Here is a 24,520-nt window from a genome sequence, read left to right on the forward strand (position 1 = left end):
TAGCGCCGATACTTATCAAAATAAAAGCTGTTAAAATGTTGATGTCAAGTGGAAAAAGGGAAGACAGTCCTTACAGTTCCGTAATTGTAATAGTAGCTTGAGAAATCTACGGCTAAGTCTAAAAATAAATGATTTTTACCACTGAAAGCAGACACTGTGGAAGCATTCCTTTTTAGACCTAAGAGTTGTGGAGATAGTGTGCCACCTCTCTAATTGTTCCGTCACTCTAACAGTGTTTTTCTAGCAATGGGCAAAATCTCCGATTGTGGACATGCAGTTACCAGGGTCTGGTTGAGGTTATCACAATACAAGCATTAAGAAAAAGTACAGTACCAAAACTTCTAAAGAATGAGATCAATTTTCATTCCAGTGTCCTCAATAATTAAAAGCAAAGGAAAAAAATCAGATCAAGTTTGCATAAGGACTGAGAAACGACTTCAGGGTCTGGCCCTAAAAAATGAAAACTCTGGGAACAGAATATCTCTTTAAACAATTTGTTGAAGCATGATTGTTTTTGTAGAGATTGTTACTTAAAGAATGATTTTATGTGTTGTTCACAGCAATGCAACAGCAAAAACAAAATTGTTACCAACATATATTACTGGCAAAGCTAGTAGGATCATTTATTATTAAGGTTACCTGTCTCCTCCCATTACAAGACCCTGTTTTCTGCTGCTTATAACTTTACAAACTTTAATTGCTTGGGCTGAAATTTTCCATGCTGTATGTCTGCCTCATGCTCTTTTTCTTCGGGGGTGGGGGACAGAGGCAGAATTTCAGCCAAAATGGTTAAGCTATTCCCAAGAGCAAGGCTAGGGAAATCTACATTTTTCTCATATTAAAATATTCTGGCAACTTTTCTTTGAAAAGCTCCATGTGTTGGAGCAGGGACTTGTCATTTGGCAGGGAGTGGCCTTTGTGTCAGAGAATGTGCTTTTTGCCATCCCCAGGAAAACTTGCCCAAATTTGGCCAAATTAGAAGCCTTTGAAAAAAAATCACAGTTCACAGACGCTCAGCAGAGAGAATTCTTATATTTTTAGCAGCTAAAATCCCTGAAGATTTCATCCTCGCTGCGTATACTTGGATCTCGCACAGCTCTTAGTGCTAACCAAACTGCGCATGAGCTATTCCCCACAGAGTGACTGCACATGTGCCATTTCCCCCACAGCTCCTGGATATGAAAACACAGCACTGAGCCATCCTCACAGAGCAACTGATATGCTCCAACCCAGGCCTACAGGGGTCAACGCCAGAGTTTCCCTGCAACGGTTCTTCCCAGCTGCTTTGGGCCAAGCACCAGAACTCAGACAGGAACCTTTCTTTCCTGTACTCCCAATGACCCCTCCAAGCTGGTGCACATGCCCGGTGGTGGAGGAAGATACTGGACTCAAATGCAGATGGGACAAAAGGCAAATGGGGGTGGGAGGGTGGGAGGGCAGACTGGGACAAGGAGTATGCCAAGATTGGGACTGGAACGGGGGTGAGGAGAGGGGGCCAAGGACAGGGAGCCAGTAGGCGAGGCTAGGGCTAGAAGACTATGAGAGAAGGCAGGGGTACCGGGAAAGGAATGTGTAGGAGACACTGAGAGAAGACACAGAGCTAAGAGGAGGAGGAGAAGAGAACTGGGGCTGGCTGAACAGAGAGATTGGGACAAGGAGCCTTCATTCCAGCATATCCGAACTTTTGAGTGCTTTTGTGTGTAATCCATCTATGCACGCACACACGCACCCCCTGCTCTAGGCAGCCAGGTCTTTCAAGAAATAATCAAATATTTGTGATGAGCATTAAAGTGGGAAGATTTACCTCATTTCTATTTACCAAGTTAATGAGCACTTGGCATGAGATCACAGATTTGATCACACCAACAATTTTAAGTTTACCATTATGCCCAGATCTTTGTTATATGCCATGCTTTATTGATTGTATTTACATTGATGACCTTGTCTTCACTATATTCATGGCAAATAGAAAGGAGATGTGAATAACACAGCATATCTTCAAACTCACTTGGAGAGATAAATACATGATGTGGATTGCCCATGCCCTGCACATTCAGATACATTTTTAAGATCAGTTACCTTTTGTGATTTGCTGCCACTAGCTGTCGGTTTACAGATCTCCCCAAGATTATCTGACCTGCCTTTTCGTAAAAGTTGGGAACCTGGTGACAATTTTTGGCTTTGGGCAGCAAGACGGGGACTGGTCCTTAAGTGAAAAGTTGTTCTGCACAAAATGTAAGGGTCGGTTTTCACAATAGGAATAGCAGGAAACCCTAAAAAATAAACAGCTTCTATTAACCAAGGTTGCTTAAATTACTTTATTGTTCTAATCAATCTGATCTTGCTCATTTCAAGATGGTGATGACAACTGGTAATAATTTAAGACAGTAAAATGGCATTTACTCACTGAATAAAATATAATGGGGGAATTATTAGGACTATCTTGCGTTCCTAGAATTTTATAGGTGAACTCAGGCAAGGGTGTGGATCTGTGCAACAGCAGCTTTACTAAAATGGCCAAAAGCGTTTTCCCCAAGAAAATGTTCTCTTTTTCCTTTAAAGGAACACCATTAACTGGAAAATCATTTCCATCTGAAAATGATGTCTCTTCTACTGTTCTAGGTGGAGCTGGCCGGAGGGCGACAATTCTGTTTTGCGACACCTTTCGAGGTTTCAAAATTTGTTTTTATTCTAGATTGGAATGAAAACATAAGCCTTTCAAATGCTTTCACAAAATGAAATTGAATCAAAAACATCAGGTTTTCAATTTGGGGGCCTTCCTCCTTGCAAGAGTCCACTTTGCACCTCAGAAACCTTCCCAGCAAAAACTTTGTCTGAATCAATACATCTCTGTGAAACATTTCGGCTTTGACAATGCAGCACATTTCAATGAAAAAACATTCAGTTAAAAATGTTTCAGCAAAAATTTCCCCCCTTCCTCTCAACCAGAAGAAAAAGGTGTTTTATACTGGGAATGGCTGGGCTTAGAATCCCTCTCTTTTTGCCAGAGGTCTTTTGCAAAGTTTTTGGAGGAGTCCCAAAGTCAACAACAGGTATCTAGACTGATTTTCAAAACTACAACCTGATATTAGGATTCTGGATTTCAGAATTTTTGGCTGTTTTGCTTTTGTCATCAAATACTACAAAATTGTACAGATGGGAAGACATCACACAGACCAAAAACCAAAACCACTAGAAATTACATACATCTACAACAAAATATACTAGCCCCCTATAGCCTCAATGGTATACTAGGGCTTTTTTTTAAAGCACATGCGGCTAAACTCAGCTCTGACAAGCAGTTGAGTTAAATGGACTTATGCAACCTATACGAGGGCTGAATCTGGCCGATGATGTCCAAGTTTTTACAATGCTTCCAAGTCACGCATATGACAAGACGATTCTCTAGATAAGCGTGCGCGCACACACTCCCCACCAATGTGGTCTCTTCTCCTCTAAAGAAGTAACAATTACCTTTTTTCACCACCTCTGGGAGTCCGTCTAGCTCATACTCTGGCTCATTCTCATGTAGGGAGATGGCAACCTCATCAGCACCTGACCAAAGGAAAGAGTCATTACCTGTACAAATAACTTTAAGGAGACTCTGGAAAGATGAGTTTAGAATGCAATGATCTCAATCATTCATTTGTTAGTTAAGTACATAAGATGTGTGCTTGTGCAACCACAGTAAACTATACCAAATAAAACAAACCAGACTTCATGTAAAGGTTACTTTACAGAAGAGATCTCTGTTGATACCATATTTACTGTCAGGGTGCCAGGTATCCCGATTCTTTGGAATCTGCCCCTGGACACACAATGCATGGGCAACATTAATTCTGGCATTTCCTAACTTTTAAGTGCTTAACATTACCACCTTACCATTATTTTAACAATTTTTGGGTATATAATTGAATATAGCTCATCTCAGAAATATGGATCTCTTTTTATACCGCTAGTGATTCTGCTTATTGGACACTCATGAATATTTGCTAGCCTAACTTACCCTAGCTAATGGCAGACAAGTTGTAGTATATTTTACACACTGTGGTGACCACTTTAAACTGTTGTCCTATTAGCTCTATACTTAGCCCCTGACAACTCTTGAAATGACTGAAGCTTGTGATCAATAAAACCCCAATGTATGTGTCTTAAAAAACATTTGTTAAAGTTAATAAACTCCAGCATTTCCTGGTCCCAGAAAGCTGCAACTAGTAGCAGCCTGATGATAGTTAGAAAATGGAGGAACTGTCTGAAGCATGTTTCTTCAGATGCAAGTAATGGAAATTTCCAGAGGCAGGTATAAATCAGTATGGAGATAACGAGGTTAGTTCAATCAGGGAGGGTGAGGTGCTCTGCTAGCAGTTGAGGTGTGAACACCAAGGGAGGAGAAACTGCTTCTGTACTTGGATAGCCATTCACAGTCTTTGTTTAATCTGATCTGTTGGTGTCAAATTTGCAAATGAACTGGAGCTCAGCAGTTTCTCTTTGGAGTCTGGTCCTGAAGTGTTTTTGCTGTAAGATGGCTACCTTTACACCTGCTATTGTGTGGCCAGGGAGGTTGAAGTGTTCTCCTACAGGTTTTTGTATATTGCCATTCCTGATATGTGATTTGTGTCCATTTATCCTCTTGCGTAGTGACTGTCCAGTTTGGCCAATGTACATAGCAGAGGGGCACTGCTGGCACATGATGGCATATATAACATTGGTGGACGTGCAGGTGAATGAGCCGGTGATGTTGTAGCTGATCTGGTTAGGTCCTGTGATGGTGTTGCTGGTGTAGATATGTGGGCAGAGTTGGCATCGAGGTTTGTTGCATGGCTTGGTTCCTGAGTTAGAGTTGTTATGGTGCAGTGCGTGGTTGCTGGTGAGAATATGCTTAAGGTTGGCTGGCTGTCTGTGGGCGAGGACTGGCCTGCCTCCCAAGGTCTGTGAAAGTGAGGGATCATTGTCCAGGATGGATTGTAGATCACTGATGATCACTTCAACCTCCCTGGCCACACAATCGCAGGTGTAAAGGTAGCCATCTTACAGCAAAAACACTTCAGGACCAGACTCCAAAGAGAAACTGCTGAGCTCCAGTTCATTTGCAAATTTGACACCATCAGATCAGGATTAAACAAAGACTGTGAATGGCTATCCAAGTACAGAAGCAGTTTCTCCTCCCTTGGTGTTCACACCTCAACTGCTAGCAGAGCACCTCACCCTCCCTGATTGAACTAACCTCGTTATCTCCATACTGATTTATACCTGCCTCTGGAAATTTCCATTACTTGCATCTGAAGAAGTGAGGTTCTTACCCACGAAAGCTTATGCTCCCAATACTTCTGCTAGTCTTAAAGGTGCCACAGGACCCTCTGTTGCTTTTTACAGATTTAGACTAACACGGCTACCCCTCTGATACTTGTCTGAATCATAACACTTTAAGAGTTGCTCCTCTCTCCCTGTCTACAAGCCAGAAGGACACCAAAAGCTGTTTGGAAGGACATATGTATAAACTCTAAAAGATGTCAATTTCTCCATGGTGGATGCTGAACTATCAGCCATCTATACCCAGAATGTGAATTTTCTTTGTTGTGATGGCCAGCAACGGAAAGAACAGACACACTCCAACATTTTACACTCTCATGTCTCAAACAAAGCATTGTAAGAAGTTATACACACCACTCTAATGTTCTTTAAAAAATAGCCTCCCCTTCATCCTAAGGTCATTTTTGATTTCAAAACATAGGCATTGGAAATCTATATTCATAACATAGAAGGAGACTCTGAAATTTGAGGAGACAGATCTTGGGCCAAATTCTCAGCTGGTGTGAATGGCAGAGCTTCAGAAACTATACTGATTTACACCAGCTGAGGATCTGGCGCCTCATCTGAATCGAACGTAATAATGCATGTCTTGAAAACATATTGTATAAATAAATGCATTAAGGTTAGAAACAGGATCATGATTAAGGCTATGTTTTAGTCTCGGGTATTTTTAGTAAAAGTCATGGACAGGTCACGGGCAATAAACAAAAAGTCACGGCCCCATGACCTGTTCATGACTTTTAATAAAAATACTCGTGACTAAATCTTACCTACTGGGAAGGGGGACGCTCCTGAAGACTGCTGAGGAGTGGGGGAGAGAGAACAGGGTGACGCTGTTGCTGGGGGGATGCCCAGGATCCTACTGCCACTAGTCCCAGACTCCTGCTCCAGGGCAGCACCAGGGACCATGCCTAGTGCTGCCGGAGCAACGGCCAGTGCGGCTGGCTCCGGGGCTTCCCCAGCTGATGGGGTGGTCCTGGGATCAGCTGCACCAGCACTGCAAAATTCACAGAGGTCACAGAAACCGTGACTTCCATGAATGATTTGCAGCCTTATAATAACATTCTAGTAGAGCATTTCCTTCTTAAACTACCCCATACTTGGCTTTTGCTCCTTTAACGGAGCACCATGTTCAGCAATTTGTTTCTGCAATGTTTTTTTTTCCCCTTCTCTAGCTGCTTACAGGATTTCATCCACGTCTTCGTCTCATTGCAAGCAAATCCATTTTGCTTTTTCAGTTGAATTCTAGACTTCAGATTGTCCAACTATAAAATAAAAAATTGTTTGTAGTTGCTAATAGGAAACTTCATTCTTCTCTATAAGCATTATACTCTCACTAATGGCATCTCACCTGTCATTAAAAGTTCAGTGCAACTAAAAAACCAGACAAAAGTTATAATATGCATTTGTATAGTAGATTCACTTAGTAATATACAATTGAATTATAGCAGCTTCTAATTCCAACAGAGAAACATTAAAGTCATGTTTCTTGGAAAGCTACATGTGTGTAGATTTCCTTGATAGAGAAATAATAATCTAAATAGAATATTCAAAATAACCAAATGACAAAACCCAGCTGAAAAGCATGTGGTCCAGGCAGGTTTGTCCACCCTATGTGCATTGGAATGCCAAAATAAAGGGATGGTGGATATCTGGCAGCCTTATAAAACACACTTCAGGATAACGTAAATATCAAGCACAGTGCTCCATTAGCTGGGCATGGAGTGAGCACTGTAACTCAGTGCCTGTGCTTTTTCATGTGTTTATTTCTGAAGCGAGAGCACAGAACTACAGTTCGGCATTCAACACAAATGGAAGAGAAAAAGACTGCAGGCTAGAAAATTCAGAGGGAATTGATAAGAAGAAATTCACCTAGATGGACAGGTTTAAAAACTAAAAACCCCTATCTAAATTATTAGCAAAAATAGTGCTGTCATAAGAAGAATCGCTTAATTAATAATTTAGATGGAAATTCTGCATACATCAGAACTGATATGCTCTCACAAGTTGCGTGTGACATAATGAGGTAATAGAAGCAGTTTAAAGACAATAGGGGCACGTCTACAGTGGGAAGTTTCACAAGGTATTAATTAATGTGTTCATTAACATGATGTTACAACATGCAGTGTAGACACTGCATTGTTATGTTTAATATCACATCAGTCAGTTAGGGTTAATCTTAGGGGCAGAGTGAAAAGACATGTTTAAACACGGTCTAATTTTGAAGTACAGACCCTGGCAAGTAAGGTATTGTTTCCTTTGCACCATAAGTGGAGGCATGGCGATGTCTCTCTCTGGTAGCACTACTGCTGCACTTAGGTTCCCCAAACTTTCAAATTTTCCTTACATTTTAGTTTAACATCTAGTTTTAACCGGAAATGATGATCTCAAAGGAGGAAAGCATGAGAAACTAGATAGTTTATTATTATTGAGGTTTTTTTCAAGACACTGGCTTCCAGTGCTGAGAGAGTCATGTGGGTTTGGGATTTCTTTTTTGTGTGGTTCTGTACATAGGGTACTTCCCCCAATTGTTTACAGAAGTGAGGTAGCACGCTAATCACCCTGCTCTGGGCATTTCTCAACTAAGTAGGGGTACTGAGACAAATGCTGATTGTTGGAATAGCTTGCTAGATGGCCCCAGGCGCCTGAAAGGGTGTCTGTCTACACCCTTCCGAAGAGAATTAGTATCACTTGGGGGTTTTTACTCAGTAAAGCAGGAGCCATTTTGAACATGGGAAGGGATTTCTCCTTGATGCCTCTGTAATCCCCTGATGGTGCAGCTACATAAGGAATGGAATTCTTATGTGCCTCTGTTCTGGGCACACACTGTCTAAAGTGCTCTTTAATCCTTCAATGCTGAGCAAGCCTATGGAGAGGGGGAGGAGACTCCAAACTCCTTTCCCTGGTAAAGCCTGCGTCCTTGACCTGATAAACGGACAGGGACAATTCCCACTCCATTGTGACATCAAATTTGGGCCCCCTTCCCTGGTTGAAAGAGGATCCCAGGTTGAAAAGCAGAGATGAACAATTTACATTACCCTGCCACCTGAGACAGGGCTTCTCAGAAGTAACACATGTCTCTGCACACCCAGATATACTCCAGGGTGGGAGGGGGCAGTGAGTCTGATACAGAGCACTCCAGGAGACCCGCATATAGGAGAAAACCCCAGCAAACACATCCTAAGGATGGGAAGGCAAGAGAAAAGATTTAAAGCCTGATGTTTATACTTCCTGCTCATTAATTATACATATTACTTCCTTACAAAGGGGACAATTCCATTTGTCTTTTTGGGACCCAGAGCATATGGAGTTTCCAAGTGTTATTCCTGAGCAGACTATGTGGAGTTCTCATCTCCTTGAGAATCCTCATGCTCCTTCTCACAATGGAGTCAGGACTTCAAATGGGTGTGTTTATGTGCGCATGCAGGGCACTAGTGCGCTGGCCCAACAAAGCCCCATCCCCTCACACAGCAAGGGTTGGTGGCTTGTAGCAGCGAGACGTAGGTTACCCTCTAAGACCCCTAAAAAGCTGCCAACTGAACTACTTGGACTTAGCTTGATTTTGCTGGGCTTTTCTACCACAGCACTAGTGGTCAAAGGGAGTTAGTGAGAAGTGCTGTTTTTGCGGATCCAGAGAACTTACTTGAGGAGAGAGAAAGAGGAGCAAGAAGTTGAAATGAAATCAATATAGCAGAAAAATGAACAAAAATTCATGATAAAACAAAGTTGTTGGGAGAAACTGAACCGCCAACTTGTTCTGCTGGTGGACACAATTTCTGGTGGCCTGAGGTGAAGGATGGAGCTTAGTCCTGGAGCCTTCAGCAACAACACTGGTCCACCTCCCAGTTCTACGGGTGAGAGGAATCACCTCTTTGTTCCAAATGAGGAGAAAAGCTGGGCCACAGAACAGACAAAACGTGCACATTTTATCATGTTTTCAGGTGTCCCGCTAAAGACCTCCTGTATCTTCGATAGCCAGAAGTTTATAAGGTAACAGATTTAATGAGATTTCCATGCTACTAATGGAGAAGTTATAGCAAATGTTATATTAGAATAGAGACTAGATATTATAAAGGACACAAATAAATATTTTGGCTCTTAAAAGCTTAAGTATGAAATGCCTTATTAAACTATCTGAAAAACTTATGTTTGTTTCTAGTAAGTCTACTTTTTCTTCTTCTAAAGCCTTCTTAAGGGTTCCATTTTCAAGTTGTAGCTCCTGGACTGAATCCTGGAGCAATTTATTGTTGTTTTTTAAATGCTGAAGCTCGGCTTCTTGTGCTTCCAGTTCTATTTTCTGAGACAAACTCTTATCTATAGTAATAAAAAAAATTAAGTGGTTAATTTGTGAAAGCAAACAATGTCAAATATGCAATATTAGCTTTTATGGGTAACACTATAAAATGGCAATATTGACAATTTTCAATTTTTCACCTAGCAATAAATTTTTTTAGTATTTCAGAATATAATTACGTATGTGTTCTAAAACTGCCTTTATTCCCAAACCATGAAATTGTATAGCATTGCCAGAATTCAGTTTTGCAGAAAGAACATACTGCTAGTCAAATCGCTCTATGCTTCACAATTGTAACTCTGTTTCTACAGCCCATCTTCACTGAGGTCTGATGGCTTGTACTCTGAAACTCATGGTTGACAGGTAACAGTATCAATGGCTAGATAAAGAATTTTGGTGCCCTATTTGTCCATTTTCCTGTCTTCAAAATCCAGAATATATAAAAATGATCAAGGTGTTTGATGGACTGATGTATGGAGTAAAATTAAGAGAGACAGACAATACAAGAGATTTCCTGTATTGCAAAGAGAATTCTATTGAATAACACCAACTTACCATATAAAACAAGACTACGCATTCCCTTCCTACAGGACAAGGAAAATTCAATGTCTCCAAGACCCAGAACTTGGTGAGAAAGAGGGGCAGAGAGAGGGGAAGGGAAATGATAGCAATCAACAGATATTTGAACTATGTCAACACATAGGATGGAGAAGGATTATTGAGGGTGGTGATTCAAAGGGGAGTGTAGCGGGGCGGTTGCCCGCTCTAGCCCTGAAGGGGTTGGAACAACCCTGCAGAGGGCTGTGGCTGGGGAAAGCAGCAAGCCTGGGCTGATTGGGGAGGCAGCTACAGCTGGGCCACGCCCCCATCAGGCCACAGCTGGCCCTTATAAAAGGGCTGTGAGCCAAACACTCAGTCAATCTTCCTCTAGCTCTGAAGGGAGAGGGACCTAGCTGTTTGGGAAGCTAAGGGTACTGGAGTGAAGCAGGGCTAGGGAAAGGCCAGAGGAGCTGGGGAGCTCCAGGCTGACAACTCCCCAGGCTGCAGGGCCATGTTCAATGCCCAGAGTGGTACTGAGTTGTAGGGAAAGGCAGCAGGTCCAAAGTCCCCTGCCAATGATGAGTGGCCATTACAGACTGCAGCCGGCCCTAGTGAAACAGGTCTAGATGGTGACTGGCAGTAGCCACTGAGGCAAGGTGGAGGATAGCGGGTGGGGATTCCCCTGGGTGGGAATCCCCAGATAGTGGGTTACTGTTGTGAGCAGGACCCTGACAGGGGAGGACACCAGGGTCCGGGAGGGACACGGGGGCTAATGTCGAGCAGGATGGTGACCATCAGAGGGTGCTCTGGCTAGAAATGAGCTAAGTCCCTGGATGACCAGAAGGGGGCGCCGCAGGGGTGAGTCCCACACCGTTACAAGGGGGAAAAGGTATAACTAGAGAGGATAATCAGAGACTTCTTAGAGAGGAAGAACCGTCCGGGGGTTAAGAGTGACAGTCTAGGACTCTGGGCACCAACATTCAGTTATGTTTCAATTAGGACAAGTTATTGTTGGCTGCAGTGAAGAGCTACAGCACAAACATCTTCTGACTTATTTTTTTGTTCATAATTATTCCCTCCAGAAAACTGAGAGAATGCTCCCATTTGACACCTTAAGAACCACAGATAAAAGATAGCGAAAGCAAGAAAATGGGCTTAGAAGGCATTACATTTTCTTAGCTAGCCGAAAGTGCTGCCACTTGCCAAGAATAAGATCAAAACGCAAAGCAGTTATTTGGATGGCCTCATGGATTGGAGAGTGCAGAAATACTGATTAAAATAGGAGCAGGACTAGGTCCATAAATTTAATTTTGAAATCTCATTAAGTGAGGTTAGACTTCTACAGCGATAAGTGGGAGCAGTCTCCTTCTTTACAATGGCTATTTAGCAGAATTACCTGTTCTCTCAAACCTCAGTCTGCAAAATGCATTTTCCCAACCAGATAGACAAATGTAGGGAAAAGTCAAATTAGGGCTCGGCGGGTAACATTTCATCACGTTTTAGCTTGATGGAGTCCATATACAAGCTAAAGGATAATAGTTTGAGGTATATTTGTTTGCTTGGGATTTTAAAACACAGGAGCACATTGTAGTATTTAATTTGCTGACCATATAGTTTTGTTTGGGACATATTTATTCCTCATTTTAAATCACTTTAAAACCATATAATTTTATGAGTTAGTATATTTGTATAAAGAAGTTCCATCTCAGTTTGGAAAGAGAATTGCGTGTATTAGCTGAAAGTTAATTGAACTATATCACACAGTGGGAACTTATTATTTCTTGGGGACGCTTCAAATCACCATTTATAATGAAGTTTACAGATCTCCCACACTGAAGTAATAGTTTGTAACGGGATTTAAATGGGTAGAAATGTGTCACTCACTTTTCATCTCTTCAGCATTCTTCCGGGTCTCTGTTAGAAGGTGTTGGGCTATTTTAAGTGCTTCTTCCAGCTGATGGATTTTTTGTGTTTTTTCATCAGACTGGCAGCAAAGAAGGTTTTTTTCCTTCTTCATTTCCTACAACAAAACATTAGTTACAAAACAGTCGATTAAGTCAATAAACTGAGAGTAGTGTGATGTGGCATACTACCCCTCTGAGTCCCATGAAGACTCTGGAAAGTTGGGCCTTGGTTTCTAAGCACTTACAGTGGTTAGGAACACAAACTGCACTCTTGGCAATCCTCAGAGGGCAGACAATCCTTTTGGGACATCTCCCAGCTGGCACAGATCACAGCAGTACTTAGCTGGCTCAGGATATGGAACCAGGGAGCTGCAATCAGTTCTCTGTTGCCTGCCCATAGCAGATCTTGACACAGGATAGAATCTAGCCCACAAAAACGGAGTCAGTGAAGTTAAGTGACTTGCCCAAAGCCACAGAGGGGAGTCAATTTCACTGCCAGTATCAGAACACAGGAGAAGTTTCCAGTTCCAGCTCCTGTTCTCAGACCACCCATCTCTGTGTGGATGATTCAAATATATGAAGTTGCTCTTGTTAGCAAGATAGCATTAGATGCAAAGTATTATTACTCAATAATACCTGGGGGTTCGGGATAGAAAATTTTCTAAGCATCTTTTTTCCAAATAAGTTAAGAAAAGTTAGAATACCCCATACAACTATGTCCTACCTGGGAACTTAAAATAAAAGTGATTTCTAAGAAACTAACTCCTTCCACCCAAACTCCTGCATTGCTGGGTAACAGATGGCATGGCTCTGGTGGGACTCTCTTGGAAGCAAGCCATCATTTATTCATCTACTTACTACTAGCAGATGGGCACCAGTGCACAGAAGCCAAATTCAAGAAAAGGGAGGGTCTGGATGGAAAACAACCTAAATCCTTGCTGGCACAGCAGGTCTGTATTTTCAGCTATTTAAACAAGTCACCCAAAGAACATGAATTAAACCGTTGCTGCTTCTAGTTATTTTCCTTTTGTTTCACAACCTCGTAGTCCAAAATATCCAACTGTTATATTGAGAACACACACACACACACACACACACACACACACACACACACACACACACACACACACACACTATCATCAATCATTCTAAAATACACAGTTGTCAAGAGACGAAATTTTTAGACAATGCTGATGTCTGAAAAATGTCTCAAAGCTGCAGGAATTCTGAGCTTCCTGTGTTCAAAATACCAATGAAATTCAAGGGGTTTAAATGACTGAAAGGCCCGCCCCTCTTGCTGTGACTCAGCACAAGTGGCTCTGATTAAGAAGCATTCAACAAAAATCTGGAACCAACAACCTAACATAGCTGCAAAAAAATCCCATGCTCTGATGCTGGACTTTCACAAAACCATTTACAAGACATGCATTCTCCCACCTTCATGTACATCCCATCCCATCATTTGCAATTATAATTTGGCCTCATTCACATAGGCCATCATTAACTCTTGCTTGAATAATCGAAATCCAACGTATTTAGACTCGAATGCATCTGCCCTGAAAAATCTGCAACAGTTACAGAACACAGCAGCACACCTCCTCAGTAATACAGGTTCACTTGAGTACATCAGTCCTATGTTTCACTCACTCCGCTGATTCCCCAACAGAACACTCAATCAAATCTGTCTTTATTTTTGAAGTTATAAAGAACATGGGCCCAAAATTCCATCTTACTCTCTCAGACTTCAGTAGCTGTGTTCCTCAGGAACAACTGTCTACACATCAGAAGTAAAACTAGCATATGCAGGAGACAGGGCTTTTTCAGGAGCTGGCCCAATACTATGAAATTCACTCCTGCAAAAACTTAGAATGACAACTAACATCACCATTTTTCATATTTACACTCCCCCCATCCCACCCCACCCCACCCACACACCCTTTACCTTCTGGGACAATGGCTTTCAACCTCTTTTCCATTTGCGGACCCTAGAAAATGTCAAATGGAGGTGCAGACCTCTTTGGAAATCTTAGACATAGTCTGTGGATCCCCACAGACCACGGGTTGAAAACCACTGTTCCGTTGTAAGGACAACCTTTCGAGGACCTCTTAGACAGTCTGCAAACTCCCAGGGGTCTGTGGACCAGCGGTTGAAAACCACTGCTCTGGGGGATATGGGAGAAATAGAAACCTCAAATAACAATTGCTAGTCACCTTAATTATTCTTAACTCTGGAAAGCATTCAGATACACCAGCAATTGGCACAATATAAGAACTTAAAAAAAAAAAATCTCGGCTGTTGCTTCTATGACTATTCTGACTTCTCTTCCCTTTCATTTTCCTTCTAATTCCAAATTAAAAGGAAAATCTTTTAATCTACAATCAAGGTTTTTTTTTAAATCAAAATTTACAGCCAAATCCTTTTCGTGTAAATTGGAATAACTTTATTGATTTCAATGGAGCTATGCTGATATATTCCAGGTCAGGATCTGGCTTCATAGTTAGAATTTTGATGATAATGCTAGTCTATAGTGCTTGAAAAAGTAAAAATGTACAAATCGTTTTGGGGATTTTCTCTTGCTTTAAATTGATTGTGTGACCAAAAAAGAACCCATTCCTCCACGAAATCTTGGAATTAGGCCAAACACACTTATACTTAGGAAGCAGCTAATGATTCTAGAATTTCCAAATGAACTCAACCCGATATTTAATATATTTTATTTTTAGGACTAAACAAAGAGTCTTTTGACCCATACGACATAATTAGATTAGACAAATAATTCCATATGAACTTTAACCCTATCTGTAGTATAGCTAGTGCAAAATAATTTTTTGAAACCCTGACCATACAACCAATTTTGTGCCTGGGGTCAGTCCACATGGAATCAATTGCAAAAACTGCAAGATCAGGGCCTTATTTTGTATCACTTCTATAGGTCTTGTGACAGGGTCGGGCCAGAGGGCTACAGGAGAGTGATCCTATTGGGATCCAGGAAGTGGGCGGGCCAAAGCCAAAGCCCGCCCACTGCTAAAAGATCCCCCCAGCCTTAGCGGGGGATCCACAAGACCTGGAAACCAAGTGATTTTGGGGGACAACTAATGAAAATAACAGGGACAGGAGTGCGGTCAAAGGGTCCGAAGGGAACCTGAATGGGACAATGAGAAGAGAACCCCAGACAGTGCCCACTGCTCCTCGAAGGCATCAAGGGAGTCAGTGGACGCCGCCCAGAGGAACTCTGCCCAGATGCATGAATGGACGGAGGATCAGAAAGAGGCCCCACAGTCACAGGAGACTCCATCCGCCAACCTCCTCTCCCTGGTTTTATAGATGACCATTTTAGCCAGGACCAAGAGGAGGTTGACCAGGAGGTCCCATGACTTTGTGGGGCCACGGATAGAGAGTGCATAAATAAGGAGGTGAGGGGAAAAGTGCAGCCAGAAACGCAACAGGATATCTGTGAGGACCCGGAATAGGGGCTGCAACCTGGCGTACTCCAGGTAAACGTGCGCCAGGGTCTCCCTCACGCCGCAGAAGAGGCAGGTGTCCCGGGACGGGGGTGAACCGCGCCAAGTACATGCCCGTGCTCACAGCCCCATGAAGGAGCTGCCAACTGACATCCCTGGCAGACCTTGGGAACAGGGTGGAGTATAGGCTGGCCCACCGGGGCTCCTCACCCTCTAAAAGTGGCAGGAGGTCCTGCCACTTTGTGTCGGGGTGTGACGCGAGAGTGAGGAAGTGCAGGGTGTGGAGCACGAGCGTGTATAGATGTTTCCTTGGCGCAGTCTGGAAACGAACCAGCTTCAAGTCGTATAGCCGGCTTACGGTGAAAGGGCGGGGAGGCCGGTTGGGTCCACAGGGCAGGGGCCCGCTACAGGAGAGTGAGAGAAGGCAGATATATTAGCCCCAGATTAAGCAGGTCCCTTTTCCCTGGGTAAGATAACGGGGCAGTTTCAGAAAAATCAGGAATTTTCTGAAACCAATTAAGGCAGGCAGGCTAATTAGGACACCTGGAGCCAATTAAGAAGCTGCTAGAATCAATTAAGATAGGCAGGCTAATCAGGGCACCTGGTTTAAAAAGGACCTCACTTCAGTCAGTGAAGGGTGCGCAAGGAGCTGAGAGTGAGAGGGCGTGCTGCTGGAAGACCGAGGAGTACAAACGCTATCTGGCATCAGGAGGAAAGTCCTGTAGTGAGGATAAAGAAGGTGTTGGGAGGAGGCTATGGGGAAGTAGCGCAGGGAGTTGTAGCTGTCACACAGGTGTTACATGAAACTCTGTAGACAGCTGCGATCCACAGGGCCCTGGGCTGAAACCCAGAGTAGAGGGCAGGCCCAGGTTCCCCCGTCTCCCTTCCCCCTATTGGATATAAGAGGAGTCAGGGTGACCAGACAGCAAGTGTCAAAAATCGGGACAGGCGGTGGGGGGTAATAGGAGCCTATATAAGAAAAAGACCCAAAAATCGGGACTGTCCCTATAAAATCGGGACATCTGGTCACCCTAAGAGGAGTTGACTTGGACTGTGAGTCCCACCAGAGGGGAAGGTCCCTGGCCTGTCCCCATGACCCAAGGTGGGTCAGCGGAGACTACGGGGATTGTTCTCCTTCCTTTTCCCCATGCTGGGCAGTGATGAGGTTAGCTGAATGAACGGCAGGTTTGAGCCACAAAAGTGTCCAAACTGAGGGCTGCCGTGAATCTCTGAGGTGAGCAAATCCGCCAATAAGTGCAGGGCTCACCAAGGCAGAGGAGGAACATTGTCACAGTCTTAAGATGGTCCAAAAAAGGACAGCCAGATTAAGACAGTATCGAAACACAACTTCTGGTGGAAATACACTATTCTCCAACACACAGCTTGCAGAGTTCCCCTGTGAGTCAGTAAGGCCTAAATGGCACCAGTTCTTACTGATTTCCAGTTTAAATTGTTAATTATTCCAGTTGCCCCTCTGATTTCTTTACCTCAAAGTTTCTCCTCAACTCATTTTGCTTTGACTGGCTTGCCAGTAAAGCCTCTTCTGCTCTGCACAGCCTCTCTGTAAGCTCATTGGAGTTGTTTTCCAAATGATGTTTCACTGCTATTGCCTATGAGGAAAACACATCACATTTTATTTGTAGTCATATTTAATCTATTTAAAAAAATTAACAATTCCTGATGTCCCTTGAAATGATGAGCTCCAAAGATACGTTATAAAACAAAGCAAAAAGAATAAGCTATGTTCTGCTTCCTCTTACAGAAAGAGAACTTTGGAGTAACTGTTGACTTCTGCGTTGTATAACTAAGAGCAGAATTTGGCCCTAATCCTTGAAACTCAGCATGATGGCTTTAAAAAAGTACAATTAAAAATAGGCCAGATATCTGAAAAATCCATCCTCCTTTCACTGTCCAGTCCCGGGTTCTAGATTCTGTATCATACCAAAAACAGTACATGTTAAGGTAACACAAATCTTTAACTCAAGACTGGGCAAGGATATGAAAAATATTTTCAGGCACATTTTCAAGTATATAGTTGTAATGTATAAATATATTCATAATTTAAGCAATATTTATAGTACAGTCTGTTAATCATTGGGAATCCTAACCAGAGCTTTCTTTTAAGTTCAATCATAAGGGCAGCAGATTTAACACTTGCTCTCAATTTTTTTTAACGTAACATATTTTGTCAAAGCAAGCACCTATTAGGTTTAGAAGATGCTTCCCCATTCCCACTCAGACCTCAACTGCTCATTTGAGAGGTAACGTTTAGGTGTTGGACTGATGATCAGCTATCACCAAATATGCCATTGAACAGCCAACAACCAGAAAGGATCAATACCAAACTAGACTCAGTTCTGTACAATCCAAATGTCGGAGAAAAACACAGTTCTCACTTTTTGTTTGGGTACAGCAAGTCAGATGCTTTATTTCTCTCACACAAATATCAAGAGATTGACAAATTACTCTACCTTTCCCACTTACTATATATTCAAGGAATAGGTTACATGTTCTTAAAAACCAGTATTTGTACACCTTAATTCCCTGTATTTATGGACCAACAAAGACATTCAGCTTGCACCTCTGTCTCCAGAACCACATTCTTTGGGGATAAGGGAAATTAGTGTAGTGCTATGCTCAATCTTAAATTTATCACCTGACTTTATATCGCTATCTAAACCAGGAAGTTAACGAGACCATAACTGTGACACCACCAAATTCTACCTGGTTTTCAACCTTTTTAATCTGTTTTATATCTGTCATAAGAGCTCTATAGTACTCCAAATTAAAAAGGAAGTAAATTTATTACCAACATCAAGAGAGAAAAAAATGAGAATGAAATAATTTAGTTCCATTCTAGAAAGGAGTACGCTTTTCTGGATAAAAACCTTTAGACGTCCAAGTTTCAGTATGAATCGAGTGTTTCAAGAGTAAACATGGAAAGAAGAGTATGTGTAGTGGTTAATATTTTCTCCTCTGTAGAAAATGTTTGATTAATGTGCTCACACAGCTAGGATGACACATAGCTATGCCGGACAGCTATCGTGGACAAATTTAGAACCTCTGTATTAAGTCAGTGTAGACCATGTGTATCAAAAATAAAAAAGCAGTTTTCTATTAGAGAGTGTGGGTAGAAAAGAAGCAGTGCTCAAATCCGAACAAGTCTAAAGGGAAGGGTTCCAGGGCATTACCCCCAAACTGCCTTTGGGCCCATCTGCTACCTCAGTTTACCTTCAATCTTGCATCAAACCAGCTATCACATGTGGCGATTTTACAGTAGTGCTCTCTTCCAGTTTGGTTTATTATCATAACACAACACTCAAACATACCCTTACCAGCCTCAATTATTCCTTTCCGTTTATAAGGCCTCAAGTTTTTCCAGGTTTTTATCAGAACATGCCCATCCCTGCAGTCCAGCCCCTCTCTTAGCTGGGATTTCTGCATCCTGCAGGTCCATCAATGGAGGCTTATCCCTGCACAGTTTCCAGTTCCTTGTAAATCTCTTCCCCCCAAAGTCTTCTGCCTTAGAGTTCTGGAAAATTGTCACCTGTCCTCTTCACAGGCTCTCTGCCTGGGAACTAAGGAGAGAGAGTGTGTCTCTCTGAACTTTTGGCGCGTGGTGGGGGGGTCTCTCTCTTGAATGACTACAGGCTGCCATGCATCTAAACCAGCAGGCCTGGTTTAGACGCATGCTTCTGTCACATGACCCTTGTATTCATTCCCATCATACAGGGAGATGGGCTAAACCTGAGAAAAAGTGCAGCTGTGCCCCAGTCTTTGAATGGACCAGCTCACCCTGTGACAGGAACATAGCGCAGCTTGCTCTCACCTGTGATGTATTTAGTTGCACTTAAATATTAGTCACGTATAGATCTTTAAACACAAAAAAGAGGACAGTTAAAATTTTACATGAAATAAAAACTCAGCATCACCACTTCCATTTGAATAGTTCAGATATTAAAAATCCTACGTTGTCAAGTTCTGCCCGTAGACCATTGTAATCGTTCTTGGCTTGCTGCAAGTCCTGGTTGAGTTTCATCTCCTTGCACTGCTGGGCCACTGTCTGTAAGGCACGGAGCTGACGTAATACTTCCTAGAAATGTAGAAGATGGGGGAGGGGGCGGGAGGAGGGAGAAACACACTCCTGTTACATGTTTCTAGTCAAGTTACTATAACTATTAACACTGGAAAACATGGGGGAGGGACTGTAAATAGTCTCTGTAAATAGTTACTAATTACACTAAAGCCCTCTCTTACAGAAGCAAAAAGAGTTTAAAAACCATTTTTAAGTAAAGCCTAAATTCGGTTATGGCCACTAATGGCCAGGACTCAGTGTGGCCAATCAGAGTAGCCTACTGAATCTGTTACACCAATACAGGTGGATCAAAAAAATACTAGCAAATAATGGAATGAAGCTTATATATCAATTCAAAAGTAGATCTCCGTAACAACATTGAGCATTACAACTAAGCAACCAGACTAATCCCCAATAATCATGATCCTTTGGGGGAAAAAATTCCCTTCTTTGCTATGATTACATGTTTAACTTACTGCTGTAAAAATGTTTTTTGTGAGGAAACTGCCTTAGTTTTTTTCAATTTGATTTAACATAAGACTGAGTAGCAACAGAAGTTTGGTAGAGGGGCATTCACTCCTCCCGCCTCAGTTCTGGGGGAGCAGAACTTCACTAATGCACACCTCCGAAGATCCTTAGGAATCCAGCCCATCTCCTGCAATCTTTAGGAGATGCAAAGTAGATATCCATCCAGGTATAATTAGTTTTTGAGGCTTCTTCCCAGCCCCACGGTCCTTATGGTTGGGGCTCTACATGAATTTGAGAGGGAATTTATGTGGGGGAATAGGGCTATGAGGGGCACAGGACTTTTAGTAGAGGGTGTTGAGGTTGGTAAGGAAAAGAAAGAGCTAAGTGGGGGAGCAGAAAGTGGAGGAAGATAGGGAAGGGAAAGCACTAGTGGCGTCTCCCGGCAACAAACCTCTCTGCCAAACTTCTCTTGGCAGCAGTTGCAGGACTCCCCTCTAACAAATCATAGCAGGTTTGTCAGATGGAGAAGGTAGTGAAGTGCTAGTGCTTCCCCTCTGCTTTCTCCTAAGCACCCTCCTATCCTCCAGCAAGACACCTGCTCCATCCCATGTCCTCAAGTACCCCCACAGCCTGTTCCCACTCTCATTGCCAGCCAGAGACCCATCCTATGAAGTCCCCAACCCTCTTGGATCCCAGTGATCCATTTCCCCAAATCTTTGTCTCCCCCACTTACCCCCAGCCCCTCTGCCCTCATACCCTTTCCAAAGGCCCACTCCTACCCTGGGCTGGCCTGCCAGGAGCAGAAGAAGGCAGGTGGGGAGGGTCACACTCAGGAATAAGTGAGCCAATTACTAGCAAAATGTTCACGCTTTTTTCTGATTTTTTTATCGTCTAACTATAAGTTAGAGGTGAACAAATTGGTAGCCTGCCTGCCCAGCCTACCTTGAAGAACTACGGATTCACTTCCTCTTACCAAGTTATAACCACCAGACTACTATTATCAACAGGTAAGGAACATGGCTTTAGTCAATTTAATTCATGGTAGGCCAATAAATTGTTTCACTAACAAATGCAGATCCATCCAGCTGCCAAACTAAAAGAAAAGAAAAAATCCAAATAAAAGTAGCAAGGGAGAGTGTGACAAAGGAGAAAAAAAATGAAAGAGGGAAGGTCAGAGTGGAGATACTTAAAATATTTTCCCACTAACTTTCCCTCAATTTGAATACGAGCTACTAAAATTTGCCCCTTAGTGGCAAAATCAGAATATCATGTTACAAAAAAGTTATTTTCCTTACACTAACTGGCTTCTTTTGAGCTGTTTTGGCTACATGGATCCTGCTCTAGGTGTGTACGTGCCCCATGTGCATGAGATTGGGTTCTTTTGGGTTGACAGTGCACAGTGTAGCATCAGCAGGTATCTTAATATGCACGCACACACACACGCACCCCCCTTTCTGGGGAGCTTTCTGGGGGGAGTATGGATAAGGTTTTGGGCAGGTAGCGGGTAGGGTCCTGGGGGACAGTTGGGGGGGGGTCTTAGGAAGGGGCAGTTAGGGGATAAGGAACAGGGAGGCTTTGGTAGGGGGTGGGGTTCTGGAGGGCAGTTAGGAGCAGGGATCCCAGGAGGGGGCAGTCAGGGGACAAGGAGGCAGGGAGGCTTAGGTAGGGGGTGAAGTCCTGGGGGGCAGTTAGGTGCAGGGGTCCCAGGAGGGGGCAGTCATGGGACAAGGAGCTGGGGAGAGGGTTGTGGGTTCTGAGGGGGGCGGGAAGTGGGAGGGGCAGGGGTGGGGCTAGGGCAGGACAGGGGTGGGGCTAGGGCGGGGCTCCTCCCGTCCTCTTTTTTGCTTGCTAAGGCTATATGGTAACCCTATAATATGAGAAGGTGGATCTAATTTATTTAGTTCACAGAAGATCTTTATGCAGTCAAATATCCATTTCAAAAGTCTCTGGGTTGAAATAATGAGCCCTCTAGACCTGTCCCAAATATTACAAAAAAAGTTCTAGGCCAGTTATGGAAAGGCTTTGTTCTATGGAGGTGATAGAAAAGTGCCCTAAAGACACCACTCATATGAAGTTTTGCCTCTCCAGGAGTCAAATGAGGTTTTGGGGGAAACACTGAGGGTCTATGCCCTGATGCAAACAAAAGCCTGAGACCACTCTGAATAAGAACCTAGGGCGAGATCAAAGAACAGTCATCTTGTCTTTGTGAAATATAGTAAAAGAGGTCCTGCCATTAACACCTAAATCTAGCTTATCCTTTGAGCAGAGATAACAGTCACCAAAAATCCTGTCTTGATAGAGAGGTGATAAAGGCTCTAACAGGGACAGGGGGGAGATCATTAGGTCCAGGACTACAATACTTTGGTCCCAGGAAGGTCCCTCACTTGGGGAAGTGTAGTTGCTGTAGCCAACTACACTTGAGCACCACAGTCTCCAGAGGCATGGTTCCAAAGCAGGGCACAGGGCAGCCTCCATCAACATGGCTTTTAATCAGATATCCCTGTCTTTAAGAGAGCGAGGTCTGAAGTTTTTGCAGATCCTACACTTCTCTTTAATATGCGCCTCTCTGAGGCACTTAAGGCAGCTCGTGTTCATGTCACTATTAGACATAGGTTTGCTGCACCCAGCCCATGGCTTAAACCCCAGGGACCCGGCCATACGCCGTCCTTGGGGCTATGTCCCTAATGGGATTCCGCTCCTAAATGCTAACTGCTAACACTACAGTAACGATATACAAGAAAAACTCAGAGTCCAAAGTTAGAGAAACCACTATCGGACTTGTGAAAACAGGAAGCGTTCCAACAACCGTCACTGGTGGAAAGAAGGAACTGAGAGGGCATGGGACCAGCAGGGCCCAATGTACCAGCGCATAAGCACAGGGCTCCAGAGGTTGCCAAAGCCGGCCCTAGGGGGCGCGCACACATCAAATATGGAATCGACATGAGCAAGCACTCAAAGAAGAAGAATCCAATCTTGCGTGCCTGAGGCACATATGCACCTAGAGTGGGATCTACATGGACAAATACTCAAGGAACAACTTGTTCACTCTGGTAACAGCAGTCTGGAGGCAACTTTAAACTTGTGAAAAAATGGGTCTTGTCTTACCTTTTCCCGTTCTTTTCTTTTCTCTTCTAAGGAGCGACGATTAATTTCAACTTCTCTTTGCCATTTCTGTACTCTTTCCATGGTTTGCTCCATCATTTCAGTCTATAAAAAGTTTAATCATAAATCACAGTGATGCAAGGGGAATATTTATTATTTGTACTACAATAGCAATCCCGCCCCCGCAATCAGGATTGAAACCCCACTTTAGTAGGCACTGTTAAAAAAAAAAAAAAGACCACATACATACGAGGAAGTCATGGTCTCTGCCCCAAAACTGCTTACAGTCTTCCATGACCTAGTGAACACCCACACAGGTATCCCATCCCAAACTGATAACAGATTACACTTGGCTATAGTACAAGTGTGTGCTAAGTTTCAATAAATGAGCAGCAAAAACTAAAAAAAACTAGAAGTGTTTAGGCACAAGAGATAAATTCAATGCAACTTTCAATTTACAGTGAATCAGCACATTGATTCAACTGAAAAAAATGAGTGAACTATTTTGAACAGCAAGAACAGAAGAATTTTCCTTGTTTAAAGTAGGTTAGACTGAAATTTTAAACTGAAAATCAATATGCTAAGAATTTCCTTTTTAGAGGAAATTCTCCTATTAGAAGTGTTTCAGTTTATCTGTCATAGAGGAAATTATCCTATTAGAAGTGTTTCAGTTTATCTGTCACTTTATTAAAATAATATATTGCTTGTAATTTTGGTGGTTTATAAAGAACTAGAGTACACTGAAACCCCATTTAATAAATTCCCAGTGTAATTTCTATTGTGAAAACAATCTGCTGATAAAAGTCTGAAAGTTGTCCAAAGCACACTACTATACATTTTCTCAGAACACAATACTACCGCCGCTCCTTTGCCTCTTACAGTTTCATTGTATTCACAGCATGTTAGGGAGACTTACAACCAATTTACCAGAAAGCTGTCCTAGCAGAATAACTGTTTTTCTCTACACAGAACACATTTTTATTTTCTGAAGTCTTTTCTTTAAGACAAGTAACTATTTTTAAAGGTAATAAAAAAGTGAACTGCTGCTAAGATTTAAATCATCTTCATGGTTGGATGCTTTTAAAACAGAAGATGAACAATTTACTTGAATATAATTTTAAAAGGATGTGAAAAAATGCTGCTTTTGCTTTATTTCTTACTAGTTTAACACAGTACAGTACTGTATTTGCCTTTTGCGGGGTTGGGGGAGGGAAAAGGGGTGTCTCTGCTGCTGCCTAATTGTGTTCTTCTGGTTCCAAATGAGATTTGTGTGGTTGACTGATCAGTTTGTAACTCTGGTGTTCGTAACTCTGAAGTTCTACTGTAAACTATGGAGCCACCATGAGCAAGCACATACATAGTTAA

At 42.7% G+C, this 24,520-nt stretch overlaps 1 protein-coding gene across 2 annotated transcripts; it reads right to left on the reverse strand.

Moving 5' to 3' along the window:
• Window positions 1–1,880: 1,880 nt before the first annotated feature.
• Window positions 1,881–23,722, reverse strand: LOC135978354 (centromere protein F-like). Of its 2 annotated transcripts, XM_065579312.1 has the most exons (8): window positions 23,159–23,722; window positions 19,481–19,603; window positions 16,998–17,120; window positions 12,029–12,164; window positions 9,479–9,624; window positions 6,494–6,575; window positions 3,475–3,555; window positions 1,881–2,273 (listed from the first exon to the last, which is right to left on the reverse strand). In XM_065579312.1, the coding sequence occupies exons 1-8, from the start codon at window positions 23,252–23,254 to the stop codon at window positions 2,005–2,007; spliced, it is 1,056 nt and encodes a 351-aa protein (XP_065435384.1). In that variant the 5' UTR covers window positions 23,255–23,722; the 3' UTR covers window positions 1,881–2,004. The 2 variants fall into 2 exon arrangements, with proteins under 2 accessions (XP_065435384.1, XP_065435385.1); XM_065579313.1 differs by lacking the exon at window positions 16,998–17,120 and having other exon boundaries at window positions 1,883–2,273; window positions 23,159–23,719.
• Window positions 23,723–24,520: the final 798 nt, after the last annotated feature.

The sequence above is a fragment of the Chrysemys picta genome, unplaced genomic scaffold, assembly GCF_011386835.1.
Source record: "Chrysemys picta bellii isolate R12L10 unplaced genomic scaffold, ASM1138683v2 scaf220, whole genome shotgun sequence".
NCBI lineage: Eukaryota > Metazoa > Chordata > Testudines > Emydidae > Chrysemys > Chrysemys picta.

What these genes read in the sequence shown, in the direction of transcription:
- LOC135978354 (XM_065579312.1), bottom strand. Translation starts at nt 23,254, where the DNA reads ATGATGGAGCAAACCATGGAAAGAGTACAGAAATGGCAAAGAGAAGTT. An exon ending in GAATGCTGAAGAGATGAAAA is followed by an intron (nt 9,625 to 12,028) that starts GTGAGTGACACA and finishes TTATTACTATAG; the next exon opens with ATAAGAGTTTGTCTCAGAAA. An exon ending in GAAGACGTGGATGAAATCCT is followed by an intron (nt 3,556 to 6,493) that starts GTAAGCAGCTAG and finishes TCCTTTGGTCAG; the next exon opens with GTGCTGATGAGGTTGCCATC.